Genomic DNA, 16318 nt, shown 5'->3' with positions numbered 1-16318 from the left:
ATATTATATTGAAGTACCTGATGGCAAGTTTCTGGCTCTAAACAGGTATAAACATTCTGCTGCATATCCAGGAGATCTTGAAGTAAACTTCTCCACACTGTCTCACTCACAGGAGGGTTTCTAAGCAAACAACAGACAGTGAGATAGGTGTACATAAGTGCTCTGGGAAATGTTAAGTGTGTGTGTGTGTGTGTGTGTGTGTGTGTGTGTGTGTGTGTGTGTGTGTGTGTGTGTGTGTGTGTGTGTGTGTGTGTGTGTGTGTGTGTGTGTGTGTGTGTGTGTGTGTGTGTGGGCATGTTTTCGTGAAATATCAGGACACAAATGTGTATAATGACATGGGTATGACACAGGTATTACAAAAAGAGGGTGAAATATGAGGACGTTCCCCATGTCCTCACTTTTCAAAATGCTTATAAATTACACAGAATGAGGTTTTTTTCACAGAAAGTGAACTGCACAGTCTCCTGTGAGGGTTAGGTTTAGGGACAGGGGCAGTGTAAGGGGATAGAAAATACGGTTTGTACGGTATAAAAACCATTACGCCTATGGAATGTCCTCACATTTCACAAAAACATGTGTGTGTGTGTGTGTGTGTGTGTGTGTGTGTGTGTCATACTTGCGTCCTGTGTGACGAGTGAGTCGGACCATCAGCTGGTGAGCTTCCTCTTTGCTGTTTTGACTGTTCCTCACGAACGAGATGGGTTTCTGGAGACCTTGTTTCTCCAACACCTCAGCAACACTGGAGAGAGAGACAGAAAAAGAGAATGACTTAATTAAAAATGTTTAAACTTTTAAAACAGGCTTATGTGAACTTGTGAAGCCCTACAAATCAACGCTATAAGAATACATATCCACTTTTAGTGGATTTAGCAATATTTTACAAATTCACCCGATTTATTTATATGTTGATCATCTGTCAATATGTTTAATCAGACTTGTTCATATAAATCTTGCAATTGGTTCCAAATGCAGCAGCTAGACTTCTAATGGGTACAAGGAAGAGAGAGCACATCACCCCTGTTCTTGCTTTCTTGCACTGGTTACCAGTTGGCTACACTCTTAAAAAAAAAAAGGTTCTATATGGCACCAAAAATGGTTCTTGGCTCGTAATCATAGGGGAACCTTTTTTAGTGCTATATAGCACCAATTTTGGTGCTTCAGTGGTTCTTCAGCGGTTCTTCAGAGGTGCTATATAGCACCTTAGTCAAATAACCGATGAAGAACCTCTGAAGAACCGCTGAAGAACCACTGAAGCACCAAAATTGGTGCTATATAGCACTAAAAAAGGTTCCCCTATGATTACGAGCCAAGAACCATTTTTGGTGCCATATAGAACTTTTTTTTTTGAGTGTACAGACCCCGCCCTTGAGTGAAGAATGCGTTATTTTTTTTTTTTTTTTTCAATTTTAATTGAGCATTGATTGTTTGAGTACATTGTTTTGGAGATGGTGGTCCAGTGGGTTAAACCATTGAACTGATATGCAGAAGGTTGCTGGTTTGATCCCAGCGGTCACCACCAGTGTGTCCTTGAACAAGGCACTTTACTCCACGTTGCTCCAGGGGGATTGTCCCTGTAATAAGTGCACTGTAAGTCGCTTTGGATAAAAGCGTCTGCCAAATGTATAAATGTATCAAATGTATAAATGTTTTAATAATATTGCATGTTTTACCCCCGATACCTGATTCTAGAAGTTTAGACAGAAGACCTTCATGCCAACTTAAATCAAAGGCCTTCTGAAATATACAAAGCAAGCAAAAATGTTGGTTTTGTTTTGGTTAATGTGTTTATCGATCAGGGTATGCAGGGTGAAGATATGGTCTGATGCCCTGTAATTTGGTAAGAACAATGTCCTGACTTTTGTAAGGAAGTGAACGAGTCTTGTGTTGATGATGCTGCAGAACATCTTCCCCAGGTTACTACTCACGCAGATGCCTCTGTAATTGTTTGGGTTTGGGTAAATATGGGTGTTATGAGTCCTCTAATTCCAGGTGTCAGGGACATGACCAACACTCATGATGGCCAGTTTCATGATGGCCAATCTGAATTTTGGATATGTGTTTTTAAGCATTTCATTTAGGATGCCATCCGGTCCACTTGCCTTTTTCTTTGGCAGGGCCTGTATTTTATCTGTCAGCTCTTTTTCTGTGATTGGCTAATCTAGAGGATTTTGGTATTTGCCAATTATGTATTCTATATGATAAAATGTTTCATATATCTGTGTTTGTTTTATATTCATGTTTAATTTGCTATACAGTCGTTCGATGTGATTTTTCCAGGTGTATCCATATTGTATAGTTGTTTGTTCATGATTCTTTTTATTCAGGAGATTCCAGTTGTCCTAGAAACTGTTTGAATTGACATATTCTTCAATAGTTTAGAGCTGATTCTGGATGTACTATTCTTTCTTCTTTCTGAGTGTATTTTACATTTTTTAAGCTCCTCACAATAATGAAAAACAACAGCAACTCGGCCACGAAGTGGTAGGCAACGTAAAATCATAGAGCGGGGTCAGCGCATGCTGAGGTGCACAGTGTGCAGAAGTCGCCAACTTTCTGCAGAGTCAATAGCTACAGACCTCCAAACTTCGTGGGGCCTTAAGATTAGCTCAAGAACAGTGTGTAGAGATCTTCATGGAATGGGTTTCCATGGCTGAGTAGCTGCATCCAAGCCTTGCATCACCAAGTGCAATGCAAAGCGCCGGATGCAGTGGTGTAACGCACGCCGTCACTGGATTCTATAGTAGTGGAGACGTGTTCTCTGAGTGATGAATCACGCTTCTCTGTTTGGCAATCCGATAAACGAGTCTGGATTTCGTGGTTGCCAGGAGAATGATACTTGCCTGACTGCACTGTGCCAAGTTTGTTGGAGGGGGGATTGTGGTGTGGGGTTGTTATTCAGGGGTTGGGCTTGGCCCCTTAGTCCCAGTGAAAGGAACTCTTAACCCTCTGAACGCAGAGCCGTTTTCTGGGCCCTGGAGGTGTTTTGACATGTCCTAACATTCAAGCTCATTTCTGTTACTTTCTGTGTAATATTTTCATGGCTAAAGTCTGATTACACTGAATTCAGCACAAACTCTGCTACAATAATATGTGAACAGCATGTATATATAAGAGTTTGTAGTTTTGAGAAAATTACGTTTATGCGTGGTTTGTGAAAAAAAAAAAATGAAAAAAAGTCACTGAATAAGTCACAAAACTAAGTCACGTTGGCCATACTGAATATTTGTTCACAAGACTTTTGAAAACTGGATCATGTAGACTAGAATCTTCGCTTCAAGACGATGTAAAAATCACTCTGCCCACTCATTCACATAAAACAATATATTGATTTAAAATGTGTAAGAAATGGTTTGTTTCAGGAAGGCTTATGCGGGGAGGGCGTGAATCATCATGAATATTGATGTGTTTCACACCTGGAAGACAAAGACCCCTCCCCTATTCCTAATGGCCCTATATCAGCTGAATAACTGTGAGGGAACTAGAACAAAGAAAATGAAGAGATTGGCTTCTTGAATTGTTTGCATTTATTTACAACACAACATAATTAAGGACAAAAAGTGGGACAAAAATAAGGGACAATCATGGTTCTTTGTAAGGGACACTCAATGTTTGTACTATATCACGTCACCTGTTAGTGGGTGGGATATATTAGGCAGCAAGTGAACATTTTGTCCTCAAAATTGATGTTTAGAAGCAGGAAAAATTTGCAAGCGTAAGGATTTGAGCGAGTTTGACAAGGGCCAAATTATGATGGCTAGACGACGGGGTAAGAGCATATCCAAAACTGCAGCTCTTTTGTGGTTTTCCTGATCTGCAGTGGTCAATATCTATCAAAAGTGGTCAAAGGAAGCAACAGTAGTGAACCGGCAACAGGGTCATGGGTGGCCAAGGCTCATTGATGCATGTGGGGAGCGATGGCTGGCCCGTGTGGTTCGATCAAACATACGAGCTACTGTAGCTCAAATTGCTCAAGTTAATGCTGGTTCTGATAGAAAGGTGCCAGAATACACAGTGCATCGCAGTTTGTTGCGTATGGGGCTGCATAGCCACAGACCAGTCAGGGTACCCATGCTGACCACTGTCCACCGCTGAAAGTGCCAACAGTGGGCACGTGAGCATCAGAACTGGACCATGGAGAAATGGAAGAAGGTGGCCTGGTCTGAAGAATCATGTTTTCTTTTACAGCACGTGGATGGCCGGGTGCCCTATGCCCTATGGTAAGAAGGCAAGCCGGCGGAGGCAGTGTGATGCTTTGGGCAATGTTCTGCTGGGTGCTGTCATCCATGTGGATGATACTTTGACACGTACCACCTACCTAAGATTTGTTGTAGACACCATTTCATGAAAACAGTAGCATGACTCCTCTGGATCATCCAAATGGTCATTGGCAAACTTAAGACGGGCCTGGACATGTGCTGGTTTAAGCAGGGGAACCTTCCGTGCCATGCATGATTTCAAACCATGACGTCTTAGTGTATTGCCAACAGTAACCTTGGAAACGGTGGTCCCAGCTCTTTTCAGGTCATTGACCAGCTCCTCCCGTGTAGTTCTGGGCTGATTTCTCACCTTTCTTAGGATCACTGAGACCCCACGAGGTGAGATCTTGCATGGAGCCCCAGTCCGAGGGAGATTGACAGTCATGTTTAGCTTCTTCCATTTTCTAATGATTGCTCCAACAGTGGACCTTTTTTCACCAAGCTGCTTGGCAATTTCCCCGTAGCCCTTTCCAGCCTTGTGGAGGTGTACAATTTTGTCTCTAGTGTCTTTGGACAGCTCTTTGGTCTTGGCCATGTTCGTAGTTGGATTCTTACTGATTGTATGGGGTGGACAGGTGTCTTTATGCAACTAACGACCTCAAACAGGTGCATCTAATTTAGAATAATAAATGGAGTGGAGGTGGACATTTTAAAGGCAGACTAACAGGTCTTTGAGGGTCAGAATTCTAGCTGATAGACAGGTGTTCAAATACTTATTTGCAGCTGTATCATACAAATAAATAGTTAAAAAATCATACATTGTGATTTCTGGATTTTTTTTTTAGATTATGTCTCTCACAGTGGGCATGCACCTACGATGACAATTTCAGACCCCTCTATGCTTTCTAAGTGGGAGAACTTGCAAAATAGCAGGGTGTTCAAATACTTATTTTCCTCACTGTATATACACACACACACACACACACGCACGCACACTTTTATTTTATTTTTCTCTCCAGAAAAATAGCATCTACATAATTGGGTTAATACTACCAAGTGACAAATGATGTTTGCAGCAAAAAATCAGTTTAGTTGGATGCATGACCTTTGACATACATAGCAAAAGATTTTCTCAACCTTAAAAGTTGAGACTGATATCCAATATGCACAATTATATCGTTATTAGGATTTTATGATGTACATTGCATAGCATGACAACAGATCTATGACCCATTTTTAAATTTCAACCCACCAGTTGAGAAACAAACTACATCAGAAACCATGCTTAACTACAGCTATACGCTAACAGCTGCTCAGAGGAGCCAAGAACAGACAGAGGTGTCTGAAAGAACCTCAGTGAGCTGAACTGGTGCGGTGCCTGGCTGAGATGCCCTCAATAAATGAGGATGTACTGTCCCTTGGGAGCATCATGCACAGATGTTTTCGGTTTCCTTCCTTTCTTCCAGTCTCACACTTCTTACCCCATGTCTCTTTCTTTCTCTCTACAATCTGCTGAGGCCAGATTTGTTTTTTGTTTTTTTTTGGTTCATTTACATATTTTTGCGCTTCCCTCTCGCTTTCCTCTCTCCATCTGTCTATAGCTCTTTAAGTCTTCTCCAGTGATCAAGACCTACTCCCAAAATAACTGCTTGAGCATGCAAACTGTTTTACTTTTTAACGTTTTTATTTAATTAATAATTTATTCTATAAATGTTTCTGAACTCCTGAAATCCCGATTGTAGTCTCGAGGCTTCCAGGAACATACACGTCACAATATCCCTCATTTAAATAATTCCCGCCCAGGACATATGCAAAAAAATGGGGGCAAGGCCTGGTTGAATTGCATTAGTAGTGTTGAAACTTGAGGTTATGGTAAAGGGCGTGACAATTCCAAAGTTGTTCAATGAGATTGACCAATCAAAACACACTGGTCCAGCCAACCAATCAGAGCACACTGATTTTCAGAAAGAGGGGCTTCATAGAGACAGGAACTAATGCCGCGTTCCAGGCAACCGGTAACCTGTGTTTTTACAACCTTCTACCCTTGAAAGTGCACTGGAACGACAGTCAAACCCGTGACTTCCCACCCGTGAACTCGTACTAGATCGATGTACTCCCAGTTACGAGATCTTACGTTACATAGCTCGCTAAACAACAAATGACAGCCCGGTACGGATGCGGTGTTTATGAAACAAATATACAATTAACGTTAAATAAAAGGTATAACAGCTTCTCTTGCCGTATGTGCCGTTTTTCCCCTCCGTTTCCCTCAAATAAGCAAGTAAGTAAGCACCTTTGGCGATAGAAATTATTGTAAATTTAGCATAAGCCCCGTACGGTCCGCCATGCTTTGTTTACATCTAGCTACCACACGATTCCTTGCGCTCAGGCAGTTTGGTGTGACTTTGCCTGGAACACTACAAAGTCGTGAGTCGTGGTTTGAAGTTATAACTTACGGGCTCAAAAACCTGCCTGGAACGCAGCATAAATGAAGCGATACTGACAGACTGGGAAGAGAGGTGGAACAAACAAGCCTGAAGACCTATTCTAGTAGACACCAAAAACAATAACCAATAACCTAGCCTGGTACAAATTGTGTTTTTGGTCTATATATCCAATTTTGCCCTTCAAGAAAAATGTGAGGGGGTGAATTTTTTTATAAGTCATTAGTTTACTTTATATAAAGCCTTAAAGTTCTGCATAATTAAGGGCGTGGCCATTTTGAGTGACAGGTGGATTGCAGTTTGTCTGCTGTCTGTTGGTCATCACGTCACCTCAGCTCTATCCACGTCCCGCCTCTTTGCCCATTTTCTGTTATCCGGGAGTGACGCGCTGCCAAGATGGCGACGGCCAGCTCGACCCTACTTTACGCTTCAAAACTGCTCTTCAGAATCCTATGGGTGACGTCACGGACACTACGTCCATATTTTTTTACAGTCTATGATATATATAATAACTTCTATTATGTTTAGGTTCTTGATTTAATGTGTTCAATCACTATAATTAAATCAAATTAAATGTAATGTGATCAAATTTATGCAAAATTTACATTGCCAAACCGAGTACTGCAGGACAGTAATGTTCAAGTGTATGCCCAATGACGTGAATAAAACAATCAATATATTGACTTCAGAAGCCACTTTTTGTAATGCCTAGTCACTGTGAACATTAGAGTACGTCTACATTGATTTCTTTCAAAAGAGCAAGGAAAATCCTGGTTTGATTTGCCTCTTTAACATTTAAACAGGGAGCAGAGAGCAAGGGGATAAAAGAAAACATTGGCAAAGATACAATTCAGATACAGAGAGGGGAAAGGGTGAAATCTTGAGAGACTGAGGAAAAACGAGTGATAAAATAGAGAGCAAACAAGAGAAAAAGAGTGAAATTAAGGCTGTAGTGACTGCGCCCTCCCAGGCCAGTCATAAATATCTGTGAGAGAGACTTTCATCATCCTTTCCACCGACAGAATTCTAATGGATCCAAAGGAATGGGTCTCTACGGAGCCATTACAGGCTGATCACGTCACCTGAGCCGAGATTGACACACACGCAAACAGACGCAAAGAGAAAAACACAGAAATACATGCAAACGATGTGCAGCACACAACATATACACTGATGGGATTTTTTGGGCTCGTCTGACTCAAATAAGCGTTTAGTTGTAGTCTGAAAAAAAAAGGTGAATGCTTATAAAAACTATCCTGAAAAAACGATCTTTTTGGAATGAGTCTGAACAGCCAGACTGAATTTCAAGTAGTTTCTTTTGTCATTCAGAAAGTGTTGCATATGTAACATCACACAAAGATTTGCAATATGGTCTCAAGCTGTGTCTGAATACACTCATTTATGCTCCATCTTTTCCAATATAGCAAACTAACTGACATTGTCTACGAAGTGAATGGTAAATGAGTAAATGAGTGTACGCATCAGTAGGTTTTGGACAGTAAATGCATGAATGCGTAATATGCCTCTGTTCTCTCATGTGCTTCATGAGGGAGATGTCATGATGGACGTGAGCAGAGCCAAAATTTCCAATTTTCCAACCTTTCTTCCCACAATGACAGCTATTCTCAGTAGTTGCGCGAGAAAGTCTCTTGACATCGCGCTGAAGCTTACATCATTACACACCGAATACTGTCTACACCAGCGGCTCAAACTTTTCAGGTCAAGTACCACCTCTGATCAAATCAAAACAATCAAGTAACAAGCTAGACACAACAATGAGCCTTTCTTTTCCATTAGCTTGGATTGCTAAAGGGCTGTGAGAAACATACACATAATGCTGTATTTGGATTAATACCAATAATCCTGCAGTTCAGATAAATCATGCTGCTTTAAGACCACTGACTGGCCCTTTGCAGATGTGTGGAAGTACCCTACCAGAAAACACACATACATCACAATAATGACATCTAGAAAGGATTACAATGCATTTCTGTGAGTTAATATGCAAATTTTGCAGTCCCATTTAAACACATAAATATTAAATACAGCCTACTCTGGAATACGAGGTAATGTAGCCAATCTATCTCGATGTATTTGAAACAAACCGGTTATGTTATTGATAAGCTACTCTGCTCAGAATTGAGTGATGAATTCAATGTCAAAATGAAGGCCTCTTTTAACGCAAGAAGTCATTAAATCAACTGAGGTCAAATGGAATATCTCGCCTTTTTCACTGAATGTCTGCACACAACTTGAAATCCAGCATTATAGAAATAATAAATGAGAGCTGTGCAATACAGTCTTAAATTTGCAAAGCTATATTACACTAGCAAATAACTCTAAAAATAAATAATACATGATATAAAATAATTTAAAAGACTATTCATCTACAAATTACCATTCAAAAGTTGGGGACAGTATTTTTTTATTCAGCAAGGATGCAATAAATTGGTTTAAAAAAAAATATTACATTTTTCATAATTCTTTTGAACTTTCTATTTAAATCAAAGGTTTCTTGAGCACCATATCAACATATTCAAATGATTTATGAAGGATCGTGTGACACTGAAGACTGGAGTAATGATGCTGAAAATTCAGCTTCACCATCACAGGAATAAATGACATTTTAAAATATATTTTTAACAGGGCTCCAGACTAACATTTGAGAGCAGTTGCAAGTTCAACAGATGGTGGCATCAGCGCCTGATTTAGTAGCACCGGGGTGTCAGGGAATTAATAATATTATATGCTTTGTCTCTTGGAAAGACACATTTGACAGTAACTTGAATTGACAGTAATTTGAGCTTGAGTTGGGATGCAGATGTAAAATATTCTCATTAACAAAAACAGTAACATCTGTAAAAAATTAACAACCTCATTTTAATAGGGTAAAATTGAAGGTGCCCCTTTTTAAACATTCCTAATTTTGTTTTGGATATTTCCTACGATAGGATTCTATACATCCAAGAAAGAAAAAAACATTTTAATTTGCTCATAATATAGATTGTACATCAACTATAGAGTCTAAAAGCGGTTCGTTAGAAGATTCAGACTCTCTAAACCCCTATTTTCCGTGAGCCTACTGTGCTCTGATTGGCCAGATGGCCCAGTCTGTTGTGATTGCCCCACTGCTTACAGAGCGAGTCGGAAACTAAATGCTCAATACCATATCTGAATTTCAGAATCTCAGTGCTTGATACATAATGATACGTAATTATGGTATCGTTTTTTTCCCTTATCAATTCCAGCACAAGCCCTCATTCTTTTGAAATGCATGCAACGTATATATGAAGCATCTTTTGGAGTATTCGAAAACATAAACCAAACAGACGTTGTTTGCGGGCAGCCAATGAAGACCATAGGCTGAAGTTATGCAAATCTGCTGCATTGTTACCAAGCGGCAACCTCCCTAGTTTCTCTTGAAGCCAATACAGAAGTGACTTAAACTGCAATTGATCGACTGCCCGCTAGGGACAGGCTCCAAAATGGAGCAGAATGTCATTGAGCTCCACGTTAAAATGCCCAACTTTACAGCAAGAAAAAATGTTTACAGCGTGGTACAAATTGTGGTTTTGGTCTATACAGCTAATTTTTTGAGGGGGGTGAATTCAAAACAATGCTTCATGAAGCTTCGGAGCATTATGAATCAGCGCGTCGAATCAGCGGTTCGGAGTGACAAAGTCACATGATTTCAGCAGTTCGGCGGTTTGACACGTGATCCGAATCATGATTCAACATGCTGATTCATAACGCTCTGAAGCTTCATGATGCAGTTTTTTTAAATCGGCCATCACTATATAAGTCATTATTACGTTTTTGGCTCACCAAAAATATTTTTGTCGCTTTATAATATTAATATTGAACAACTGTAAATCACATGAACTGATTTAAATATGTTTTTAGTACATTAATGGATCTTGAGAGAGGAAATGTCATTGCTGGCTATGCAGGCCTCACTGAGCCATCGGATTTCAACAAAAATATCTTAGTGTTCCGAAGATGAATGGAGGTCTTACAGGTGTGGAACGGCATGAGGGTGAGTAATAAATGACATTATTTTCATTTTTGGGTGCACTAACCCTTTAACAAAACGTACTGTAATTATATTCCATTACTCCTTTAATACATTTAATATATGTCTACATTAATAACACAATAAAATTCATTATGAATATCCCACATTTCTGCCACAATACCATGGTTACATATAGTGTTATATGTACAGTAAATACATGGTAAATGTTGGTGATTTGTGGGTTGAAAAGCCTTCTAACTGGACTGTTGTGGCACAATGATTCTCCCATTTTACGCAACAGTGTTGTTAAGAAAGTCAGCGCTGTTTCAACTGGCTTTAAACAAGTTTAAATCACCAAGACATTCGTGGTTTGTTTCAGAGAACTCTGCCAAATTCAAACGCTTCTCACTAGATCTCAAAGAGCTGTTTAGTGGTCACATGATTGAGATGGTCAGCAGGTAAATGCATTCGCTCTGAGCTCACGCTGCAGCGTTTTTTGGGCCGAGTTGATAAATGAATCGTTTGCCATTTTGATCCGCTTTTAGCTCGTTTGCCATTCAGTGTTTCTCATTCGCAACAGAAATGGCAGAGCTTATCAGTTAGGCAAACTGATAGTGACACAAGTGCGACCGCTAACCAAATTCAGTTGCACCAACAGAAAAAAAGTCACAAATGCGACCATTTGGTCGCAATCTAGAGCACTGTATTAAAATAGAATTATTACATTATTTTTGTAATACTATTCCATATTATAGGTGTTTTATCTGTATTTTTCCATCAAATAAATGCAGCTTTGATGAGCATAAAAACCTTAAAAGAATCTGACTGACCAAACTTTTGAATGTTAGTATAAAAAAAATATAGCTACTGTATATATAGCATTACAGTATGTGATTTTGAGTGTAAAAAGACAAATCATCTTGTTTTCTCATTCCTCATAGTGTTTAATCATAATGTCATAATTTGATCTTCCAGAGAAAACTATAGATGCTAAATCCATTGCATTGAGACTTAGATTACATTAAAATGTTCAGCTGTCTGCCCGAGAGACTGTGGTATAGCACTTAACTCTATGTTAATGCGGTAAGGCGTTATAGACCTAACAGTATGAGTTTCCGTAAAGATGCTTTGAATCAATGTGCATTGTGAAAAGCGCTAGACCCATAAATTTGACTTGACTCATTCCCTTTCTTCTTACCTCAAGTGTTTCTCAAGAGTGTCCACCTGGTCATGCAAGGCTTTTGTAGTGTCTGTCTCTGGTCTGAGAAAGAGAGAGAAGCAAACAAGATCAAAGATCAGCTGTCTAAACATGCACAGCCTGCATTAAACAAAAGTCACTATCACATAAATGGAAGGTTTAAAATCTTGAATATGTCACCAGGTCAGTGCTTCGGTATGTCAGTCATGCTGATTATTTGTTATTTATCATTAAGCTCAATGGTTATAGATGTCTCTATGAATACTCAATACTTTTCTTTTTTGATCCCAAGACAAGGTCAACACACATCAAAAACAAGGTGCTGGTTAGCATGGCTGATAGATGATGCCACTGAAAGCCATTCATAAGTAGCAGTGTATTCTGACTAAATAAAACTGTTTGCAAGCAACAAGAGATAGTTCACCCCAAAATAAAATGATTTACTCACCCTCAAACCATCATAGCTGTATACGACTATCCAAAAAGTATAAGTCCAAAAAAGTGCATCCATCCATCGTAAAAGTAATCCATACAACCCCAGCGGGGTTAAAAAGGACTTCTGAAGCAAAGCTATTGGTTTTTGTAAGAAAAATATCCATATTTAAAACTTTATAAACTAAAATAACTAGCTTCCGGCATTTCCCTTTAAGAATTCTCATTTTAGACTTCTAATTTGTGACCTGTGTTTTGTTTTGCTCTATCCTCTGCGCTTCTGCATTTCTACAATACGTCATAAGTCAGGTCAGGGGTTACTCTTTCGCCGTAAATCAGTGCATATGGCCGTCTGTCGGAAGGCCTTTATTAACCCCCTGGAGCTGTATGGATTACTTTTATAATGGATGGATGCACTTTTTGGGCTTCAAAATCTCACCCCCATTCACTGCCATTATAATGCTTGGAAGAGCCAGGACATTTTTTAATATAACTCCGATAGTATTTGTCTGAAGGAAGGAAGTCATATACACCTAGGATGGCTTGAGGGTGAGTAAATCATGGGGAAATTTTCATTTTTGGGTTAACATATTTTGGGTGAGCATATTTCGTTAAATGATCTGCCATTTTTTAGGTTTGTGTTTACAAGTTTTCCTGTGCCCCTTATCTGAACCTGAGCAGAAATCATGAGCAATTCTGCTTGACAGTCCGGTTGCCATGGAGATGACGTCTGAAGCTCAAAAAACTTGTTGCTGACAAAACTGATAGCACAATTTCTCTATTTCCCTAGGCACTTTCCAAGTTTTACTTAAAAAGATTTTTGAATTTTAGTTTTATTCTCAGTAATCCAATTCATCTCCCCATCCCATATCTGAAAAGCATTCACAAACACACACCCTTTTCTCCAGTAGCAGCAAAAGATAATAGGAAGGGCTCTGGGAAAGCCCTAAAGAATTGATCCCTGGACAACAACGGGAGTATAAAAACACATTAGGGTCTTTTCAAAGGTACAGTGAAATTTTCCAACAACAGATTGAGTGAAAGTGAGAATGAGAAAAAGGCAGATGGCATTTGTAGTATGTATCAAAATTGTTTTTAGCATAACAATGCCGAACCCATAGGATATAACTAATGCCAAATTTCGCGCATCACATTATTTTTGGTGTAAATGTGTTATTTTGTTGCCCCACAAGAGAATTGAATGCTAGAAACACACCAACCATTTGAACATACGCTAACACTTCATCTGCATTCCAAAGACTGCAGACATTTATATTTAACAGCAATGTATGCGGTCGAGTGAGAGGCTAGATGTCTAAAGACAGGAATATAATGAACGCTGAGAGGTTTTGAATGTTCACACTTTGAAGGCAGAAAGACACATGCTGTGCTAATAATGAGCTAATCAGGGGCTTACTGACAACTGTGCACACATGTGCTAATAGTGTGTGTGTGTGTGTGTGACAAGGTTTGTGTGACAGCACAGCCAGAACTAGTTTTGAAGTTGAGGGGTCTGCAAGTTGTTGATTTCAATGGCCAGCTTTGGAGCCACTTTATATGAAGTGTCTTTAACTACTTTAGTTTAATTAATCATTTGATACAATGCACTTATTATGTACACACATTATTTATATTTTAAGAATACCTGCATGCATTTACATCTATAATTACACTAGCCGCTTTTCCACTGTCGGGCCAATAGCCTCGGACCTTGAGCCACAAGGCCAAAATCAAGCAGTGTTTTTTTTTCATAAATATATAAAATAAACAATAATAATGAGAATATTAATAAATTATGAAAAAACAACAAATAATTAATATAAGACAAAAAATACACAACAATTAAAAAGGTTTGGGTCAATAAGACTAATTATGTCCACCAAGGCTGCATTTATCTAATCAAAATTACGGTCTAAACAGTGATATGGTGAAACATTGTTATAATTTAGAAGATTTTCTAATTTTGATACATCTTAAAATATAATTTATTCCTGATATGGCCAAGCTTAATTTTTTTAGCAACTACCATTTTCATGCTGATTTGATGCTCAAGAAACATTTCTTATTAGAGCCTTTTCCAGCCATGCTATATTCTACAATTTCACCATTTGTATCATACCGCTTGCAGCCTTTCTTTCTCAGAAAGTGTCATGGTGGACGAGCAAACACCATAATTTTACAAATACTACTGTCGTTGTGTCCTGGAATGTAGTTTTAAGAGTTTTTAGGTGAGAATGTAGTTATTTAGTACTCAAATATGCAACTTGCATATATAAACAAAGCCCATATTTGACAATTTGTTTAGACTTTTTCGGAGATTAAGCTCCAGACCGTCAGTGGCCATTCGGCACAGCACTTAATCTCGGCCAGCCTTTTGGAAATTTGCCTCTGGCTCTTATGCAGATAGTGTTTAAACATGTGGTATAATTCACTTATAATTCATATCAAACGGGCAAACTTTGGTCTTATTCTTCTATTGTTCTACTTGTTCAAGAGCAAATTGATTTGGCCAAGGGCCAAGTTAAGTTTCATAACTTTTTATTGTTTATTTGCTATTGTACAAACGTATTATACTTTTATAACGGCTAATACTGTTTATTTGAATTTTATTTTTCAATAAATAATATTTTATATAAATAACATGCCGTATTTGGTATTGAGAAAGGGTCCGTTAGTGATTGTGATTTCGACTTTAGTGAAATTTAGCTACATTACTACACGATTAGATGGCAGCAAAGACTGTCTTTATGAGTGAGTAGCAAAGACTTTTATATTGAAAGGGACTGAAACAAGGTTATTAACAATAAGACGCAACTTACAAATGCATTGACTAGCGCTGTCATGGGAAATCCCTTTAACTGGGCAAAGACCAAGATATACGTTTCCTCGGCAGACAGTCAAACTGATTTTGTAATTATGAACCTAAGAATGACCTGGAGAATATCAGCTAGACGCAAATAATGCACTCGCTTATTCGATCTCTCTCTCTCACAATACTCAACATAACACAATAAGCTTCAATGAAGCGACTCTGCATTCCTTCGTTACTAATTCTAAAGTGACGAATTAGTAACGAAGGCTTGGGCTCAACTGTCAAACTGAGATTTGAATCCGTGGCGGAAGGAAGTAGTTCCGCACAAGAGAAAGTTTTTAAAGACACTCCGTTGTTGTTTCTTATTTATTTACACACTTGTGCCGTCAACACTCATAGCCGTGCGATATGGCTCTAAAGAACGATATTGCACGGCTACGAGTGTGATACAAGAGGTCGACCGATTCATCGGTTTTGCCGATTAATCGGCACCGATAGCTGATTGGTGGAACAATCGGTTATCGGCAAAAATCCACACCGATAGTTTTTCCGGGTTGCTGCCATTACACAGCACAAGAGCTCTGAGAAGGGCCTGCTGCCATTATATAGCACGAGAGCGGCCTCTAGAGGCGAAATAAAAACTAACTGACGCCTTGTGTTTACATTCACACGTAGGCAGCACGCGGCGCAGCACGGAGAGAGCTTGACACATCAGATGCGTGTTTAAAACACGACAGCGAAACAGTATGGATACAGAACACTACAGTACTTGTTTCCAAATCATTATAAAGTCATTCATTTCCTGACTAGATGCTGCATTAACAGGTAAAAAACACCAGTGTATGTGTTTGTCAACGAGGCTGAGAAAACGCTAACATTAGCGCTACCTCAAGCAGTTAAAACAATGTGATAAAAAACACACGCAAGTCAGACCTAAATGTTGTATACTGGTACATAAAATTAGTGATGTGAGAACCAAACATGAATCGTCATGCTGCCGACAGAAACATAAACAAAGCAGAAGAGCATTTGTTTTTTATCAGATAATCGCCTTTTAAAAAAGCAGAATGTTTGGATTTATATGAAATGGTAACACTGCAATAAGATTCCATTTGTAACATTAAGTAAGGTTAATAAATGCTGTGTTCATTGTTAGTATGTTAATTTCAACATTAAATTGAGTTCAACTCTCCTCGACGCCCAAATCCTCCAAGACGCGCC

General features: G+C 39.0%; 2 protein-coding genes across 2 annotated transcripts in view; one reads left to right on the top strand and one right to left on the bottom strand.

The window, feature by feature from the left end:
• The window catches only part of drc1 (dynein regulatory complex subunit 1 homolog (Chlamydomonas)), a 548506-nt gene that overhangs the window by 146931 nt on the left and 385257 nt on the right, over positions 1-16318 (top strand). The window lies entirely within an intron of this gene.
• Positions 1-16318, bottom strand: part of nbas (NBAS subunit of NRZ tethering complex) — a 262104-nt gene that overhangs the window by 183725 nt on the left and 62061 nt on the right. Inside the window, exons 27-29 of the mRNA XM_079831768.1 lie at positions 11854-11916; positions 617-739; positions 18-120 (exon numbers count right to left, since the gene is read on the bottom strand). Coding sequence (XP_079687894.1) covers positions 18-120; positions 617-739; positions 11854-11916 — 289 coding nt within the window. The remainder of the gene's footprint in view (positions 1-17; positions 121-616; positions 740-11853; positions 11917-16318) is intronic.

The sequence above is a fragment of the Gobio gobio genome (assembly GCF_949357685.1).
Source record: "Gobio gobio genome assembly, chromosome: 12".
Lineage (NCBI taxonomy): Eukaryota > Metazoa > Chordata > Actinopteri > Cypriniformes > Gobionidae > Gobio > Gobio gobio.
Note: the sequence above shows the minus strand (reverse complement) of the source record. Positions and strands in the feature narration are given on the sequence as shown.